At 57.3% G+C, this 19761-nt stretch overlaps 1 protein-coding gene across 1 annotated transcript; it reads right to left on the reverse strand.

The window, feature by feature from the left end:
- Positions 1-536: 536 nt before the first annotated feature.
- Positions 537-18708, reverse strand: LOC144678195 (V-type proton ATPase catalytic subunit A-like; the record flags this gene model as incomplete). The annotated part of the gene is made up of 6 exons (XM_078538067.1): positions 537-736; positions 7003-7174; positions 7587-7681; positions 8896-9099; positions 12173-12236; positions 18594-18708. Coding segments are annotated over 6 exons (743 nt in total), but the record flags the coding sequence as incomplete, so codon positions are not given.
- Positions 18709-19761: the final 1053 nt, after the last annotated feature.

A 19761-nucleotide genomic window follows, 5' to 3' on the forward strand; every position in this document is an offset into this window, starting at 1 on the left:
CACCCACCTCTCCCCATTGACACACACCGGGCAGCCTGTTCCCTATCGGAGGGGGATTAACCCTCTCACCCACCTCTCCCCATTTACACACACCGGGAAAGCTGTTCCCTATCGGAGGGGGATTAACCCTCTCACCCACCTCTCCCCCATTTACACACACCGGGCAGCCTGTTCCCTATCGGAGGGGGATTAACCCTCTCACCCACCTCTCCCCATTTACACACACCGGGCAGCCTGTTCCCTATCGGAGGGGGGGGATTAACCCTCTCACCCACCTCTCCCCATTTACTCACACCGGGCAGCCTGTTCCCTATCGGAGGGGGATTAACCCTCTCACCCACCTCTCCCCCATACACACACCGGGCAGCCTGTTCCCTATTGGAGGGGGGATTAACCCTCTCACCCACCTCTCCCCATTTACACACACCGGGCAGCCTGTTCCCTATTGGAGGGGGGATTAACCCTCTCACCCACCTCTCCCCATTTAAACACAGGAAACCTGGAATAATTAAAATAAAAATTCAATAAGCAGCTCTGAAGCAGTTATTGTATTTTATTTTGCTGTGGGGGAGGAGCTTTGAGTAATGTTCGGAATAATTGCTTAGGGCGCCGCCTCCCATGGTCGATCAGCCGGCCAGTTCCTTTAATCCTCCAGATTGCGGAAGGCGTTTTGCATCTCATCGTGGAGCTGGGCATAATCTGCCTTAATCTTCGCTTCCCCGTCCTTGACTGGATCCTGAAAAGGAAGGAGTGAGAGAATCAGAGAGAAGCGGAGAGAGAGAGTGTGAGTGAGGGAGTGAGAGAGAGAGAGAGAAGCGGAGAGAGAGAGTGTGAGTGCGGGAGTGAGAGAGAGAGAGAGAAGCGGAGAGAGAGAGTGTGAGTGAGAGAGTGAGAGAGAGAGAGAAGCGGAGAGAAAGAGTGTGTGAGGGAGTGAGAGGGCCAGAGAGAAGCGGAGAGAGAGAGTGTGAGTGAGGGAGTGAGAGAGAGAGAGAGAAGCAGAGAGAGAAAGTGTGAGTGAGAGAGTGAGGGTCAGGGAGAAAGGGAGAGAGTGAGTGAGGGAGGGAGTGAGAGAGGGAGAAGCGGAGGGATTGTGTGTGAGTGAGGGAGTGAGAGAGGGAGAAGGGGAGTGAGCGAGGGGTTGAGAGAGACTGGGAGAGGAGCAAAGGGAGAGAGGAAGTTTAATGGGAACTTTGGAGCAGGAGTGGGCCATTCGGCCCCTCGAGTCTGCTCCCCCACTCTATACGATCCTGGCTGATCTGATAGTCACCTCAACCCCACATTCCCGTCGCCCCCCCGCCCCGATAACCTTTCACCCCCTCTTGTTAACCAAGAATCGATCCACCTCTGTCTTAAAAATATCCAGAGACTCTGCTCCCATCGCCTTCTGAGGGAGAGAGTTCCAAAGTCTCACCAGCCTCGGAGAGAAAACATTTCTCCTCATCTCCATCCTAAATGGGCGACCCCTTATTTTTAAACAGTGACCCCCCCACCCCCGAGTTCTAGATTCTCCCACAAGAGGAAACATCCACTCCACATCCACCCGGTCAAAAACCCCCTCAGGATCTCAAAGGTTTCGATCAAGTCGCCTCTCACTCTCCTAAACTCCAGCGGGTACCAGCCTAACCTGTCCAACCTTCCCTCATAAAACAGGCTGCCCATTCCTGGGATTAGTCTGGTAAACCTTCTCTGAACTGCTTCCAACACATTTACATCCTTCCTTAAATAAGGAGACCTGTACTGGACACAGTGCTCCAGATGTGGTCTCACCAGTGCCCTGTACAACTGGAACAAAACCTCCCGACTTTTATATTCCATCCCCCTTGCAATAAACTACAACAGTCCATTTGCCTTCCTCATCACTTGCTGCGTCTGCACACGAACTTCTTGTGGTTCATGTACAGGGACACCCAGATCCCTCTGCACCTCCGCGTTCTGCAGTCCCTCACCATTTAAACAATACTCTGCTTTATTATTCTTCCTGTCAAAGTGCACATGTTCACACTTTCCCACATTGTCCTCCCCATCTGCTAAACTTTTGCCCACTCGCTTACCCTGTCTCTATCCCTTTGCAGACTCCTTATGTCCTCTTCATGACTTACTGTCCTCCTTACCTTTGTGTGATGAGTGAATTTACCTCCCGTACATTTGGTCCTTCATCCAAATTATGAACATATATTGGAAGTAGTTGAGGTCCCAGCGCTGATTCTCGTGGGAGTCCACTGCCTACAGCTTATCAACACAAAAATGACCCATTTATGCCTACTCCCTGTACCTGTTAGCTCACCAAGCCTCTATCCATGCTAATAGGAAACAGAGGACAGAGGAAACTCTGTCACTAGGAGGGTTCAACATTGATAAGGAAAAGGTATTGAATAGACTGTCGGTCATTTAAAGTGGACAAGACACTGGAACCGGATGAGATGCATCCAAGGACATTGAAGGAAGTGAGAGTAGGAATTGCAGGGGCATCTTTCAGTCTTCCCTAGACTCAGGGGAGGTGCCAGAGGACTGGAGAATTGCAAACATTACACCCTTGTCCAAAGAAGTGCTGTAAGGATAGGCCCAGCAATTACAGACCAGCCAGTTTAACCTCAGTGCTGGGCAGGATTCTAGAAATGATTCTTCGGGATAGGATTAGTCATCAGGTGGAAAAATATGGGTGGATCAGGAAGAGTCCGCATTGGATTTCTCAAGGGGAAATCCTGTTTAACCAACTTGCTGGAGTTTTTTTGAAGAGGTAACAGAGAAGGTCGATGAGGGTAAGGCTGTTGATGTGGTGTCAAAGGGCATTTGACACAGAGCCACACAACTGACCTGTGAATAAATGGACAGGGGCAACGTGGATACAAATATTGGCTGAAAAATAGGAAGTAGAGAGTCCTGGTCCATGGATATTTTTCAGGCTGGAGGAAGGTTTGTAGTGGAGGTCCCCAGGGGTCGGTACTGGGACCCTTGCTTTTCCTGATGTATATTAATGATCTAGATCTTGGTGTGCAGGGGACAGTTTCAGAGTTTGTGGATGATATGAAGCTTGGGAGTGTGGTGAGCTGCGAGGAGGACGGTGTGGAACTTCACGAGGACATAGACAAGTGGGTGGAGTGGGCAGATAGGTGGCAGATGGAGTTCAGTGTGGAGAAGTGTGAGGTGATGCATTTTGATAGGAAGAACATGGACAGACAATATAGAATAAGGGGTGAAGTTTTGAAGGGGGTTCAGGAGCAGAAAGACCTGGGTGTATATGTGCAGAGATCATTGAAGGTGACAGGACAGGTGGAGAGAGCAGTTAATAAAGCAGATAGTATCCTGGACTTTATTAATAGGGACATAGAGTACAAGAGCAGGGAGGTTATGCTGAATTTATATAAGACGCTGGTTAGACCTCAGCTGGAGTATTGTGTACAGTTCTGGGCCCCACACTATAGGAAGGATGTGAACACATTGGAGAGAGAGCAGAAGAGGTTTACAATAATGGTTCCAGGGAGGAGAAACTTCAGCTATGAGGAGAGATCGGAGAGGTTGGGACTGTTCTCCTTGGAGAGAAGGAGGCTGAGAGGAGATTTTGATAGAGATGTTCAAAACCGTGAGGGGGCCGGACAGAGTAGATCGGGAGAAGCTGTTCCCGCTCGTAAAAGGGTCAAGAACGAGAGGGCACAGATTTAAAGCGATTTGCAAAAGAAGCAAATGTGGGGTGAGAGAAAACTTTTACACACAGCGAGTGGTTGGGGTCTGGGAGGCACTGTCTGGAGTGGTTGGGGTCTGGGAGGCACTGTCTGGAGTGGTTGGGGACTGGGAGGCACTGTCTGGATTGGTTGGGGTCTGGGAGGCACGGCCTGGAGTGGTTGGGGTCTGGGAGGCACTGTCTGGAGTGGTTGGGGACTGGGAGGCACTGTCTGGAGTGGTTGGGGTCTGGGAGGCACTGTCTGGAGTGGTTGGGGTCTGGGAGGCACTGTCTGGAGTGGTTGGGGTCTGGGAGGCACTGTCTGGAGTGGTTGGGGTCTGGGAGGCACTGTCTGGATTGGTTGGGGTCTGGGAGGCACTGTCTGGAGTGGTTGGGGTCTGGGGGGCACTGTCTGGAGTGGTTGGGGACTGGGAGGCACTGTCTGGAGTGGTTGGGGTCTGGGAGGCACGGTCTGGAGTGGTTGGGGTCTGGGAGGCACTGTCTGGAGTGGTTGGGGTCTGGGGGGCACTGTCTGGAGTGGTTGGGGTCTGGGAGGCACTGTCTGGAGTGGTTGGGGTCTGGGAGGCACTGTCTGGAGTGGTTGGGGTCTGGGAGGCACTGTCTGGAGTGGTTGGGGTCTGGGAGGCACTGTCTGGAGTGGTTGGGGTCTGGGAGGCACTGTCTGGAGTGGTTGGGGTCTGGGAGGCACTGTCTGGAGTGGTTGGGGTCTGGGAGGCACTGTCTGGAGTGGTTGGGGTCTGGGAGGCACTGTCTGGAGTGGTTGGGGACTGGGAGGCACTGTCTGGAGTGGTTGGGGTCTGGGAGGCACGGTCTGGAGTGGTAGGGGTCTGGGAGGCACTGTCTGGAGTGGTTGGGGTCTGGGAGGCACTGTCTGGAGTGGTTGGGGTCTGGGAGGCACTGTCTGGAGTGGTTGGGGTCTGGGAGGCACTGTCTGGAGTGGTTGGGGTCTGGGAGGCACTGTCTGGAGTGGTTGGGGTCTGGGAGGCACTGTCTGGAGTGGTTGGGGTCTGGGAGGCACTGTCTGGAGTGGTTGGGGTCTGGGGGGCACTGTCTGGAGTGGTTGGGGACTGGGAGGCACTGTCTGGAGTGGTTGGGGTCTGGGAGGCACGGTCTGGAGTGGTAGGGGTCTGGGAGGCACTGTCTGGAGTGGTTGGGGTCTGGGGGGCACTGTCTGGAGTGGTTGGGGTCTGGGAGGCACTGTCTGGAGTGGTTGGGGTCTGGGAGGCACGGTCTGGAGTGGTTGGGGTCTGGGAAGCACTGTCTGGAGTGGTTGGGGTCTGGGGGGCACTGTCTGGAGTGGTTGGGGTCTGGGAGGCACTGTCTGCAGTGGTTGGGGTCTGGGAGGCACGGTCTGGAGTGGCTGGGGTCTGGGAAGCACTGTCTGGAGTGGTTGGGGTCTGGGGGGCACTGTCTGGAGTGGTTGGGGTCTGGGGGGCACTGTCTGGAGTGGTTGTGGTCTGGGACACACGGTCTGGAGTGGTTGGGGTCTGGGAGGCACTGTCTGGAGTGGTAGGGGTCTGGGAGGCACTGTCTGGAGTGGTTGGGGTCTGGGTGGCTCTGTCTGGAGTGGTTGGGGTCTGGGTGGCACTGTCTGGAGTGGTTGGGGACTGGGAGGCACTGTCTGGAGTGGTAGGGGTCTGGGAGGCACTGTCTGGAGTGGTTGGGGTCTGGGTGGCTCTGTCTGGAGTGGTTGGGGTCTGGGAGGCACTGTCTGGAGTGGTTGGGGACTGGGAGGCACTGTCTGGAGTGGTAGGGGTCTGGGAGGCACTGTCTGGAGTGGTTGGGGTCTGGGTGGCTCTGTCTGGAGTGGTTGGGGTCTGGGTGGCTCTGTCTGGAGTGGTTGGGGACTGGGAGGCACTGTCTGGAGTGGTTGGGGTCTGGGAGGCACTGTCTGGAGTGGTTGGGGTCTGGGTGGCTCTGTCTGGAGTGGTTGGGGACTGGGAGGCACTGTCTGGAGTGGTTGGGGTCTGGGAGGCACTGTCTGGAGTGGTTGGGGTCTGGGTGGCTCTGTCTGGAGTGGTTGGGGTCTGGGAGGCACTGTCTGGAGTGGTAGGGGTCTGGGACACACTGTCTGGAAGTGTGGGGGAGGCAGGTTCAATCGAGGTGTTCAAGAGGGCCTTGGATGTTTATCTAAATAAAAACAATGTACAGGGTTACGGGGGGAAAGGCAGGGCAATGGCACAAGGTCATAATACTCATTTGGAGATTCAGTACAGACATGATGGGCTGAATGGCCTCCTTCTGTGCTGTTAAATTTCTGTGATATGTTACCCCTACATCATCAGCTCTTATTTTTTGCAATAATAACCTTTGATGCTGCACCTTATCAATTGCCTTTTGGAACTCCAAGTACATCACATCTGCAGGTTCCCCTTTATCCGGCCTGAATATTACTTCATCAAAAAACTCTCACACATCAGTTCAACATGATTTCCTCTTCACAAATCCATCTTGGCTCTGTCCGATCAAGTAGTGATTATCTAAGTATCCCACTGTAAACTCGGAGTCAGAGAGAGTGAGATCGAGTCAGACAGAGAGAGATATGGTCAGAGACAGAGAGTGAGAGGGAGAGAGAGTCAGAGAGAGAGATATGGTCAGAAACAGAGAGAGGGAGAGAGTCAGACAGAGAGAGATATGGTCAGAGACAGAGAGTGAGAGGGAGAGAGAGTCAGACAGAGAGAGATATGGTCAGAGACAGAGAGTGAGAGAGAGGGAGAGTCAGACAGAGAGAGATATGGTCAGAGACAGAGAGTGAGAGAGAGGGAGAGAGTCAGAGAGAAGCAAAGAGAGAGAGGTAGATTCATAGAGAGAGAGAGAGGGAGAGAGTGATAGAGACAGAGGAGGAGAGTCAGAGAGAGGCAGAGAGAGAGAGACAGGGAGAGAGAAAGTGACATACAGAGTGAGAGAGACACACAAGGTGAGAGAGACAGCGAGATGGAGCGAGACAGAGAGAGAAAAAAGAGACAGACAGAGAGAGAGAGACAGAGAGAGAGAGAAAGTCAGAGAGAGAGAGAGAGCGAATAACCACAACCTTGCTGAGCCTGCAGACATGGACCATCCCTTCCCCCTCATCCTTACATCCCTCAAGTTTAACACAGATCCCAGCTGATGGGAGGGGCAGTGATTTAATTCCCAGCAGACGGGCAGAAGCAGTGATTGAATTCCCAGCAGACAGGCAGGAGCAGTGATTGAATTCCCAGCAGACAGGCAGGAGCAGTGATTGAATTCCCAGCAGACAGGCAGGAGCAGCGAGGCAGCCTCCCCAGCGCTCCGAGCTGGGTGGACAGGGAGGGGAGGGCGAAGGTGATCGCCTCGGGCCTGACCTTGAACTTCATGGAGCTGAGTTTGTATAGGATGTCCCCCAGGTTCTCGCGGATGACCGCCCAGGTGATGCGGCTCTCGGAGTGAGCTGTGGTCTCCACCGTGTGCCGGGCCAGCTCGTAGAACCCGATGATGTTCTGTAGGATCCCCACTGTCTTGTAGAAGGGGCAGAACCTGCAGAGAGAGAGAGAGAGAGAGAGAGAGGGGGGAAGGTATTGTCAGGGTGAGGTGACAGGCAGAGGGGGGACGATCACGTGTGTGGGCACATCGGGTGGCTGGTGCTGGGGACGGGGGACGGTGTTCAGGCCGGACGGAGGGGAGGCGACTCCTGGGCACCTTCACGGACGGGGAGAGGTGATGCCTCCCCCAGTCGAACAGCTCCCGCACCTGGCCAGGAGCAGCGATGCGGAGCCCATCTCCCTGTCCGTACCGGAGGGTTCTTGAAGGGTATCGCTTGGACCTGGGGGTTTTGCTGGATCCCTGTCCGCCCCCTCACTCCCATGCCCCCCCTACCCACCTCCCCTCCCGCCCAGTCCCCACCACCCCCCCACCCCACCCCCCCCACCCCACACCCGCCCCGATTTACCTGTCGTATGGAGAATGTCCGTTTTGCTGCAGGAAATCATCCTTAAGGAGCTTTGCCACCTCCAGGGTGATCTTATCGGTCTCGGCCAAGGAGGCCTGGGGGAGAAAGGGCAGATTCAACAATATATACATCATGGACAGGGCTGGGGAGGAGAGTGAGGGATAGAGAGTGAGGGATAGAGAGTGAGGGATAGAGAGTGAGAGAGAGAGTGAGGGCGAGAGAGTGAGGGAGGGAGTGAGAGGGGGACACAGAGAGGGATAGAGAGTGGGATAGAGAGTGAGGGATAGAGAGTGAGAGAGAGAGAGTGAGGGAGGGAGTGAGAGGGGGACAGAGAGAGGGAGAGAGAGTGAGGGAGAGAAAGTGAGAGGGATGGTGAGAGAGAGGGACAGGGAGAGAGAGAGACAGAGAGAGGGTGAGAGACAGACAGAGAGAGACAGAGAGACATACTCACACACAGTAACAGACACACAAATACTCACACACAGTAACAGACACACAAATACTCACACACAGTAACAGACACACAAATACTCACACACAGTAACAGACACGCAAATACTCACACACACAGTAACAGACACGCAAATACTCACACACAGTAACAGACACGCAAATACTCACACACAGTAACAGGCACGCAAATACTCACACACACAGTAACAGACACGCAAATACTCACACACAGTAACAGGCACGCAAATACTCACACACAGTAACAGACACACAAATACTCACACACAGTAACAGACACACAAATACTCACACACTGTAACAGACACGCAAATACCCACACACAGTAACAGACACGCAAATACTCACACACAGTAACAGACACGCAAATACTCACACACAGTAACAGACACACAAATACTCACACACTGTAACAGACACACCAATACTCACACACAGTGATAGATACACAAGTGCTCAGACAGACACCAATACTCACACACCACAGACACACACACATAGGGGGAGAGAGACTAACAGAGAGCGAGATTGAGCGAGGGAGAGAGACTGACAGATGGCGGGAGGGTGGATATGAACAGAGAGGGAGAAAGAGATTACCAGGAAGTGAAAGAGAGAAAGAGATGCTGACAGACAGCGGGGGGAGTGAGAGACTGACAGAGATTGAGGCGGGGGAGATACAGACAGACAGACAGACAGGGTGGGTAGAGGTGGAGAGACTAAGAGAGAGACTGAGTGACGGGCAGAAATAGATAGATTGACAGAGAGAGAGAGAGAGAGAAAAGCAAACACAGTCACAGCTATACAGACCCCGGAACGTTGGCTTCCCTCCCTCCCTCACCTTTCCAACCAGCTGGACGATCTCAGCCAGGTCTTCCTCTTCCTGAAGGATCTCCTTGGCCTTGGTGCGGAGAGGTACGAACTCCGAGAAATGCTTCTCATAATACTCGTCCAGAGCCCGCGTGTACTTACTGTAGCTGATCAGCCAGTTCACGGAGGGGAAATGTTTCTGCTGTGCGAGCTTCTTATCAAGACCCCAGAATACCTGCAATAGAAGGCGGAGAGAGAGTCTGACCTCTCTGTTCACATAAAGGTTCAGCAGGGAGTACTCAGCTCCCTGTGTCTCTGACAGCTTTATAACACATACCAGTCCAGTGATAGACCACTCAGCACAGAGCATCAGACCATGCGGCACACCCTCAGTACTGACCCTCCGACAGTGCAGCACTCCCTCAGTACTGACCCTCCGACAGTGCAGCACTCCCTCAGTACTGACCCTCCGACAGTGCAGCACTCCCTCAGTACTGACCCTCCGACAGTGCGGCACTCCCTCAGTACTGACCCTCCGACAGTGCAGCACTCCCTCAGTACTGACCCTCCGACAGTGCAGCACTCCCTCAGTACTGACCCTCCGACAGTGCAGCACTCCCTCAGTACTGACCCTCCGACAGTGCGGCACTCCCTCAGTACTGACCCTCCAACAGTGCAGCACTCCCTCAGTCCTGACCTTGTAGCATTATACTGGAGCATTGCTGAGAAAAGAGACATGTCACAGCTTTTCATCTCGTACTTATCAGGACACTTCCCAAGAATACCAATATAAGGAGAAAACAACAATTTATACTGTATGTGAAGAGAGCACTGATTGGTTGGCAAATGGACCCTGATGGGTAGAGATGTTTTCATGGAGAATGTACCAGTGATGGTGACTGATAGTTAACTGCCAAGCGTTGTTTGAAATTTTAAACCGGACAGCTTGACCCTGACTGGTCAAGGCAGTGCCCTGAGGAATGAGTCAGTGAATGGCTGTCACTTGTTTTGTTCAGCTGTAGCAGACACAATGTGTGTACATCATTCCTTCTGTCTGCAGGGAACAGGGCCCCGTGTATTAATACATGTGGCTTCCAGTACCCGCAAACAATCAGCACTCTCTTCACATGCAGTATAAATTGTTGTTTTCTCCTTGTATTGCTATTCTTGTGAAGTGTCCCGATGTGTGCAAGATGAAAAGCTGTGACATGTCTCCTTTTTCAGCAATACATTTTACCATTTTAAAGGCTTGAGACAGGTACAGGTTGGAGCCATCATTGAGACAGTTACAAATCAACTTTGGCAATTATATTTGAGACCGTTTCTTTAAAAAAATGTGCTCTGAAACCAACCAGGGACCAGGAGGTACTTTGGACATGGCAATCTTCAATGAGACAGGGGGATTGATCAATGACCTCACAGTGAGGTATTCTTTTGGCAAGAGTAATCACAATGAGAGGGAATTTCACCTACAGTTTGAGGGTGAGAAATGTGGCTCTGAAACTAGAGTCTTAAATGTAAATAAAGGCAATTGGAAGAGAATGAAAACAGCGTTGGCTGCAGTGGGCTGGGTAAATAGATTCAAAGGGGAGATGGTACAGACACAGGGCAGACATTTAAGGAGGCATTTCATTACTCTCAAGGAAGAGGTTACAGAGATAGGGAAGGTTGTAGGGGCTGGAGGAGGTTACAGAGTAGGAAGGTTGTAGGGGCTGGAGGAGGTTACAGAATAGGGAGGGTTTTAGGGGCTGGAGGAGGTTACAGAGATAGAGAGGGTTGTCGTGACTGGAGGAGGTTACAGAGATAGGGAGGGTTGTGGGGGCTAGAGGAGGTTACAGAGATAGGGAGGGTTGTGGGGGCTGGAGGAGGTTACAGAGATAGGGAGGGTTGTCGTGACTGGAGGAGGTTACAGAGATAGGGAGGGTTGTAGGGACTGGAGGAGGTTACAGAGATAGGGAGGGTTGTAGGGGCTGGAGGAGGTTACAGAGATAGGGAGGGTTGTAGGGACTGGAGGAGGTTACAGAGATAGGGAGGGTTGTAGGGGCTGGAGGAGGTTACAGAGATAGGGAGGGTTGTAGGGGCTGGAGGAGGTTACAGAGATAGGGAGGGTTGTAGGGACTGGAGGAGGTTACAGAGATAGGGAGGGTTGTAGGGGCTGGAGAAGGTTACAGAGATAGGGAGGGTTGTAGGGACTGGAGGAGGTTACAGAGATAGGGAGGGGTGTAGGGGCTGGAGGAGGTTACAGAGACAGGGAGGGTTGTAGGGGCTGGAGGAGGTTACAGAGATAGGGAGGGTTGTAGGGCCTGGAGGAGGTTACAGAGATAGGGAGGGTTGCAGGGGCTGGAGGAGGTTACAGAGATAGGGAGGGTTGTAGGGACTGGAGGAGGTTACAGAGATAGGCAGGGTTGTAGGGGCTGGAGGAGGTTACAGAGATAGGGAGGGTTGTAGGGGCTGGAGGAGGTTACAGAGATAGGGAGGGTTGTAGGGGCTGGAGGAGGTTACAGGGATAGGGAGGGGTGTAGGGGCTGGAGGAGGTTACAGAGATAGGGAGGGGTGTGGGGGTTGGACAGTAATTTAAAAGAGAAATGCTGGAATCTGTGAGTGTCCATTGCGATTTGTCAGGTGGAGGGGAGGGTGGGTCCAGGTAAGTGGTTGAATAAAATGCCCTGAGCAGGTAGGGAATTTTATCCCACTCTGTACTGGAATATTGACCCTCCTATGTCGCAGCCTACGACTCAAGACAGGAGAAGCTCCGTGGACAGCTCTGAGAAAGAATATGTTGACCTTCGAAGGGAGTGCGGCCTGGATTTAACAGGAGGATAAAGGCCCAGGGGAGATTACACAAAACAGGCGTGTGTTCAGAAGTTAAGACAATATTTCACTGCGGTTCAGTTTAACAGGATCGAGAGGGGCTGAATGGCCTCCTCCTATTCCCGTGTAACAGGATCGAGAGGGGCTGAATGGCCTCCTCCTGTTCCTGTGTAACAGGATCGAGCGGGGCTGAATGGCCTCCTCCTGTTCCTGTGTAACAGGATCGAGCGGGGCTGAATGGCCTCCTCCTGTTCCTGTGTAACAGGATCGAGCGGGGCTGAATGGCCTCCTCCTGTTCCTGTGTATCAGGATCGAGCGGGGCTGAATGGCCTCCTCCTGTTCCTGTGTAACAGGATCGAGCGGGGCTGAATGGCCTCCTCCTGTTCAGAGATGTCCAGATTTATCCAAATTACGACCATGAGTTGATTTTCTCCCAGCTCCTGGGAGCCAGGATCATTCACATCTGTTCTGAAACATTCCGGGTGTCTGGACATCACCTGTACAATTCCCAGTGTCGCAGAGGTGACCGGGTCCGAGAAATCTCCGCCCGGAGGAGAGACTCTGAGGGACAGAGAGAGAGAGAGACAATGATTCACATAATCCACAGTCATCTCAACACAGGGAGTGGGGAGAGTCGGAGAGGGGAGAGTCGGGGACGGGAGAGTCGGAGAGGGGAGAGTCGGAGAGGGGAGAGTCGGAGAGGGGAGAGTCGGGGAGGGGAGAGTCGGGGAAGGGAGCATCGGAGAGGGGAGCGTCGGAGAGGGGAGCGTCGGAGAGGGGAGAGTCGGAGAGGGGAGAGTCGGAGAGGGGTGCGTCGGAGAGGGGAGCGTCGGAGAGGGGAGAGTCGGGGAAGGGAGCATCGGAGAGGGGAGCGTCGGAGAGGGGAGCGTCGGAGAGGGGAGAGTCGGAGTGGGGAGAGTCGGAGAGGGGAGAGTCGGAGAGGGGAGAGTCGGGGAGGGGAGAGTCGGGGAAGGGAGCATCGGAGAGGGGAGCGTCGGAGAGGGGAGCGTCGGAGAGGGGAGAGTCGGAGAGGGGAGAGTCGGAGAGGGGTGCGTCGGAGAGGGGAGCGTCGGAGGGGGGAGCGTCGGAGAGGGGAGAGTCGGAGAGGGGTGTGTCGGAGAGGGGAGCGTCGGAGAGGGGAGAGTCGGAGAGGGGAGTAGTGGAGAGGGGAGAGTCGGAGAGGGGAGAGTCGGAGAGGGGAGCGTCGGAGAGGGGAGACTGGGAGGGGGAGAGTCGGAGAGGGGAGAGTCGGAGAGGGGAGTAGTGGAGAGGGGAGAGTCGGAGAGGGGAGACGGGGAGAGGGGAGAGTCAGAGAGGGGAGACTGGGAGGGGGAGAGTCGCAGAGGGGAGAGTCGGAGAGGGGAGTAGCGGAGAGGGGAGAGTCGGAGAGGGGAGACGGGGAGACGGGAGAGTCGGAGAGGGGAGAGTCGGAGAGGGGAGAGTCGGAGAGGGGAGAGTCGGAGAGGGGAGAGTCGGAGAGGGGAGAGTCGGAGAGGGGAGAGTCGGAGAGGGGAGAGTCGGAGAGGGGAGAGTCGGAGAGGGGAGTAGTGGAGAGGGGAGAGTCGGAGAGGGGAGACGGGGAGAGGGGAGAGTCAGAGAGGGGAGACTGGGAGGGGGAGAGTCGCAGAGGGGAGAGTCGGAGAGGGGAGTAGCGGAGAGGGGAGAGTCGGAGAGGGGAGACGGGGAGACGGGAGAGTCGGAGAGGGGAGAGTCGGAGAGGGGAGAGTCGGAGAGGGGAGAGTCGGAGAGGGGAGAGTCGGAGCGGGGAGAGACGGAGAGGGGAGAGACGGAGAGGGGAGAGACGGAGAGGGGAGAGTTGGAGAGGGGAGAGTCGGAGCGGGGAGAGACGGAGAGGGGAGAGTCGGAGAGGGGAGAGTCGGGGAGGGGAGAGTCGGAGATGGGGAGAGTCGGGGAGGGGAGTGTCGGAGAGGGGAGCGTCGGAGAGGGGAGAGTCGGAGAGGGGAGCGTCGGAGAGGGGAGTGTCGGAGAGGGGAGAGTCGGAGAGGGGAGCGTCGGAGAGGGGCGAGTCGGAGAGGGGAGAGTCGGAGAGGGGAGCGTCGGAGAGGGGAGCGTCGGAGAGGGGAGCGTCGGAGAGGGGAGCGTCGGAGAGGGGAGCGGTGGGGGGGAGTGGCGGAGGGGGAGGAGCCGGGGGGGAGGGGAGTAGCGGTGGAGGGGAGTGGCGGGGGGAGGGGAAAGGCGGTGGGGGGGGAGTAGTGGGGGGAAGGGGAGTAGCGGGGGGAGGGGAGAAGCGAGGGGAGGGTAGTAGCGGGGGGAGAGGAGTAGCGGGGGGGGAGTAGCGGGGGAGGGGAGAAGCGAGGGGAGGGGAGTAGCGAAGGGAGGGGAGTAGCGGTGGAGGGGAGTGGCGGGGGGAGGGGGAAAGGCGGTGGGGGGGGAGTAGTGGGGGGAAGGGGAGTAGCGGGGGGAGGGGAGTAGCGGGGGGGGAGTAGCGGGGGAGGGGAGTAGCGAAGGGAGGGGAGTGGCGGGGGGAGGGGAGTGGCGGGGGGAGGAGAGTAGCGGGGGGAGGAGAGTAGAGGGGGGAGTAGCGGGGGGAGTAGCGGGGAGGAGTAGCGGGGGGAGTAGCGGGGGGGAGGGGAGTAGCGGGGGAGTAGCGGGGGGGAGTAGCGGGGGAGGGGAGTAGCGGGGGGGAGTAGCGGGGGAGGGGAGTAGCGGGGGGGAGTAGCGGGGGAGGGGAGTAGCGGGGGGAGTAGCGGGGGGGAGGGGAGTAGCGGGGGGGAGGGGAGTAGCGGGGGGGAGGGGAGTAGCGGGGGGAGTAGCGGGGGGGAGGGGAGTAGCGGGGGGGAGGGGAGTAGCGGGGAGGAGGGGAGTAGCGGGGGGGAGGGGAGTAGCGGGGAGGAGGGGAGTGGTGGGGGGAGGGGAGTAGCGGGGAGGAGTGGCGGGTGGGAGGGGAGTAGCGGGGGGAGGGGAGTGGCGGGGGGAGCGTAGTAGCGGGGGGGAGGGAAGTGGAGGGGGGAGTAGCGGGGAGGAGTGGCGGGTGGGAGGGGAGTAGCGGGGGGAGGGGAGTAGCGGGGGGAGGGGAGTAGCGGGGGGGAGGGGAGTAGCGGGGGGGAGGGGAGTAGCGGGGGGAGGGGAGTAGCGGGGGGAGGGGAGTAGTGGGGGGGAGGGGAGTAGCGGGAGGAGGGGAGTAGCGGGGGGAGGGGAGTAGTGGGGGGGAGGGGAGTAGCGGGGGAGGGGAGTAGCGGGGAGAGGGGAGTAGCGGGGGGGAGGGGAGTGGAGGGGGGAGTAGCGGGGAGGAGTGGCGGGTGGGAGGGGAGTAGCGGGGGGAGTAGCGGGGGGGAGGGGAGTAGCGGGGGGGAGGGAAGTGGAGGGGGGAGTAGCGGGGGGGAGGGGAGTAGCGGGGGGAGGGGAGTAGCGGGGGGGAGGGGAGTAGCAGGGGAGGGGAGTAGCGGGGGGGAGGGGAGTAGCAGGGGAGGGGAGTAGCGGGGGGGAGGGAAGTGGAGGGGGGAGTAGCGGGGGGAGGGGAGTAGCGGGGGGGAGGGGAGTAGCAGGGGAGGGGAGTAGCGGGGGGAGGGGAGTGGAGGGGGGAGTAGCGGGGGGGAGCGTAGTAGCGGAGGGGAGGGGAGTAGCGGGGGGGAGGGGAGTAGCGGGGGGAGGGGAGTAGCGGGGGGGAGCGTAGTAGCGGGGGGGAGGGGAGTAGCGGGGGGGAGGGGAGTAGCGGGGGGAGGGGAGTAGCGGGGGGAGGGGAGTAGCGAGGGGAGGGGAGTAGCGGGGGGAGGGGAGTAGTGGGGGGGAGGGGAGTGGAGGGGGGAGTAGCGGGGAGGAGTGGCGGGTGGGAGGGGAGTAGCGGGGGGAGGGGAGTAGCGGGGGGAGGGGAGTAGCGGGGGGGAGGGGAGTAGCGGGGGGGAGGGGAGTAGCGGGGGGAGGGGAGTAGCGGGGGGAGGGGAGTAGTGGGGGGGAGGGGAGTAGCGGGAGGAGGGGAGTAGCGGGGGGAGGGGAGTAGTGGGGGGGAGGGGAGTAGCGGGGGAGGGGAGTAGCGGGGAGAGGGGAGTAGCGGGGGGGAGGGGAGTGGAGGGGGGAGTAGCGGGGAGGAGTGGCGGGTGGGAGGGGAGTAGCGGGGGGAGTAGCGGGGGGGAGGGGAGTAGCGGGGGGGAGGGAAGTGGAGGGGGGAGTAGCGGGGGGGAGGGGAGTAGCGGGGGGAGGGGAGTAGCGGGGGGGAGGGGAGTAGCAGGGGAGGGGAGTAGCGGGGGGGAGGGGAGTAGCAGGGGAGGGGAGTAGCGGGGGGGAGGGAAGTGGAGGGGGGAGTAGCGGGGGGAGGGGAGTAGCGGGGGGGAGGGGAGTAGCAGGGGAGGGGAGTAGCGGGGGGAGGGGAGTGGAGGGGGGAGTAGCGGGGGGGAGCGTAGTAGCGGAGGGGAGGGGAGTAGCGGGGGGGAGGGGAGTAGCGGGGGGAGGGGAGTAGCGGGGCGGAGCGTAGTAGCGGGGGGGAGGGGAGTAGCGGGGGGGAGGGGAGTAGCGGGGGGAGGGGAGTAGCGGGGGGAGGGGAGTAGCGAGGGGAGGGGAGTAGCGGGGGGAGGGGAGTAGTGGGGGGGAGGGGAGTGGAGGGGGGAGTAGCGGGGGGGAGGGAAGTGGAGGGTGAGTAGCGGGGGGGAGGGGAGTAGCGGGGGGAGGGGAGTAGCGGGGGGAGGGTAGTAGCGGGGGCAGGGGAGTAGCGGGGGGAGCGTAGTAGCGGGGAGGAGTAGCGGGAGGGGAGTGGAGGGGGGAGTAGCGGGTGGGAGACACTGAAATTGTCACAGACAATACTGACCCTCACTCCCCACTCACTCACTCACTGACAATACTGACCCTCACTCCCCACTCACTCACGAACAATACTGACCCTCACTCCCCCCTCACTCACTGACATTACTGACCCTCACTCCCCACTCACTCACTGACAATACTGACCCTCACTCCCCACTCACTCACGGACAATACTGACCCTCACTCCCCACTCACTCACTGACAATACTGACCCTCACTCCCCACTCACTCACTCACTGACAATACTGACCCTCACTCCCCACTCACTCACTGACAATACTGACCCTCACTCCCCACTCACTCACTCACTGACAATACTGACCCTCACTCCCCCCTCACTCACGGACAATACTGACCCTCACTCCCCACTCACTCACGGACAATACTGACCCTCACTCCCCCCTCACTCACTGACATTACTGACCCTCACTCCCCACTCACTCACTCACTGACAATACTGACCCTCACTCCCCACTCACTCACTCACGGACAATACTGACCCTCACTCCCCCCTCACTCACGGACAATACTGACCCTCACTCCCCACTCACTCACGAACAATACTGACCCTCACTCCCCCCTCACTCACTGACATTACTGACCCTCACTCCCCACTCACTCACTGACAATACTGACCCTCACTCCCCACTCACTCACTCACTGACAATACTGACCCTCACTCCCCACTCACTCACGGACAATACTGACCCTCACTCCCCCCTCACTCACTGACATTACTGACCCTCACTCCCCCCTCTCTCACTCACTGACAATACTGACCCTCACTCACGGACAATACTGACCCTCACTCCCCACTCACTCACGGACAATACTGACCCTCACTCCCCACTCACTCACGGACAATACTGACCCTCACTCCCCCCTCACTCACTGACATTACTGACCCTCACTCCCCCCTCTCTCACTCACTGACAATACTGACCCTCACTCACGGACAATACTGACCCTCACTCCCCCCTCACTCACGGACAATACTGACCCTCACTCCTCCCTCACTCACTGACAATACTGACCCTCACTCCCTCCTCACTCACGGACAATACTGACCCTCACTCCCCCCTCACTCACTGACAATACTGACCCTCACTCCCTCCTCACTCACTGACAATACTGACCCTCACTCCCCCTCACTCACTGACAATACTGACCCTCACTCTCCCCTCACTCACTGACAATACTGACCCTCACTCCCCCCTCAATCACTCACGGACAATACTGACCCTCACTCCCCCCTCACTCACGGACAATACTGACCCTCACTCCTTCCTCACTCACTGACAATACTGACCCTCACTCCCTCCTCACTCACTGACAATACTGACCCTCACTCCCCCCTCACTCACGGACAATACTGACCCTCACTCCTTCCTCACTCACTGACAATACTGACCCTCACTCCTTCCTCACTCACGGACAATACTGACCCTCACTCCCCCCTCATTCACTGACAATACTGACCCTCACTCCTTCCTCACTCACTGACAATACTGACCCTCACTCCCTCCTCACTCACTGACAATACTGACCCTCACTCCCCCTCACTCACTGACAATACTGACCCTCACTCTCCCCTCACTCACTGACAATACTGACCCTCACTCCCCCCTCAATCACTCACGGACAATACTGACCCTCACTCCCCCCTCACTCACGGACAATACTGACCCTCACTCCCCCCTCACTCACTGACAATACTGACCCTCACTCCCTTCTCACTCACGGACAATACTGACCCTCACTCCCCCCTCACTCACTGACAATACTGACCCTCACTCCCCTCTCTCTCACTCACAATACTGACCCTCACTCCCTTCTCACTCACGGACAATACTGACCCTCACTCCCCCCTCACTCACTGACAATACTGACCCTCACTCCTCCCTCACTCAGTGACAATACTGACCCTCACTCCTCCCTCACTCACTGACAATACTGACCCTCACTCACTGACAATACTGACCCTCATTCCCCCCTCACGGACAATGCTGACCCTCACTCCCCACCTCACTCACTGACAATACTGACCCTCACTCACTGACAATACTGACCCTCACTCCCCCCTCTCTCACTCACAATACTGACCCTCAGACCCCCTCCGGACGACATTGACCTTCTCGTCCCCTCCATCACCCCCTCACTCACGCTCCAACAATGCTGACGCTGCCCTCTCTGTCGGGGCTTCCCAGACACTTGACCCGTCCGGCCCTCTCATAGAAAGAGGCCAATCGCGCTCCGAGGTAGGCAGGATAGCCACTGTCTGTGGAGGGAAAGACCAGGTTATCACAGAAATGGCCAACGTGGATGAGGTTATTGCTCATGAGAGCGAAGAGAACGAGGGACATCATTCAGACCCTCTGCTCCGAACCTCCTCCCAACCCCACCTCATCTCACTCCATCTACATATCCTCCTGTCGGCTTCTCTCTCCTTTTTCTATGGATTCCCCTTAAACTGTGCACAGTGCTCCAAGTGTGGTCTAACCGAGGGATACGGAGACCGGAACTGTGCACAGCGCTCCAAGTGTGGTCTAACCGAGGGATACGGAGACCAGAACTGTGCACGGTGCTCCGAGTGTGGTCTAACCGAGGGATACGGAGACCGGAACTGTGCACGGTGCTCCGAGTGTGGTCTAACCGAGGGATACGGACACCAGAACTGTGCACAGTGCTCCAAGTGTGGTCTAACCGAGGGATACGGAGACCAGAACTGTGCGCAGTGCTCCAAGTGTGGTCTAACCGAGGGACAGGGAGACCGGAACTGTGCACAGTGCTCCGAGTGTGGTCTAACCGAGGGATACGGAGACCGGAACTGTGCACAGTGCTCCAAGTGTGGTCTAACCGAGGGATACGGAGACCAGAACTGTGCACGGTGCTCCGAGTGTGGTCTAACCGAGGGATACGGAGACCAGAACTGAGAACAGTGCTCCAAGTGTGGTCTAACCGAGGGATACGGAGACCGGAACTGTGCACAGTGCTCCTAGTGTGGTCTAACTGAGGGATACGGAGACCTTAACTGAGAACAGTGCTCCAAGTGTGGTCTAACCGAGGGATACGGAGACCGGGACAGTGCACAGTGCCCCGAGTGTGGTCTAACCGAGGGATACGGAGACCAGAACTGTGCACAGTGCTCCGAGTGTGGTCTAACCGAGGGATACGGAGACCGGAACTGTGCACGGTGCTCCGAGTGTGGTCTAACCGAGGGATACGGAGACCAGAACTGTGCTCTGGGATTAGTTGAAGGTCAAAGTGTGACTGGGATGACGGTCCGGGATCGGGTTGAGAGTTAGTTTAAGTGAGTATTATTTGCTATTGT

This window comes from Cetorhinus maximus, unplaced genomic scaffold (assembly GCF_964194155.1).
Source record: "Cetorhinus maximus unplaced genomic scaffold, sCetMax3.hap1.1 HAP1_SCAFFOLD_3770, whole genome shotgun sequence".
NCBI classification, from domain to species: Eukaryota; Metazoa; Chordata; class Chondrichthyes; order Lamniformes; family Cetorhinidae; genus Cetorhinus; species Cetorhinus maximus.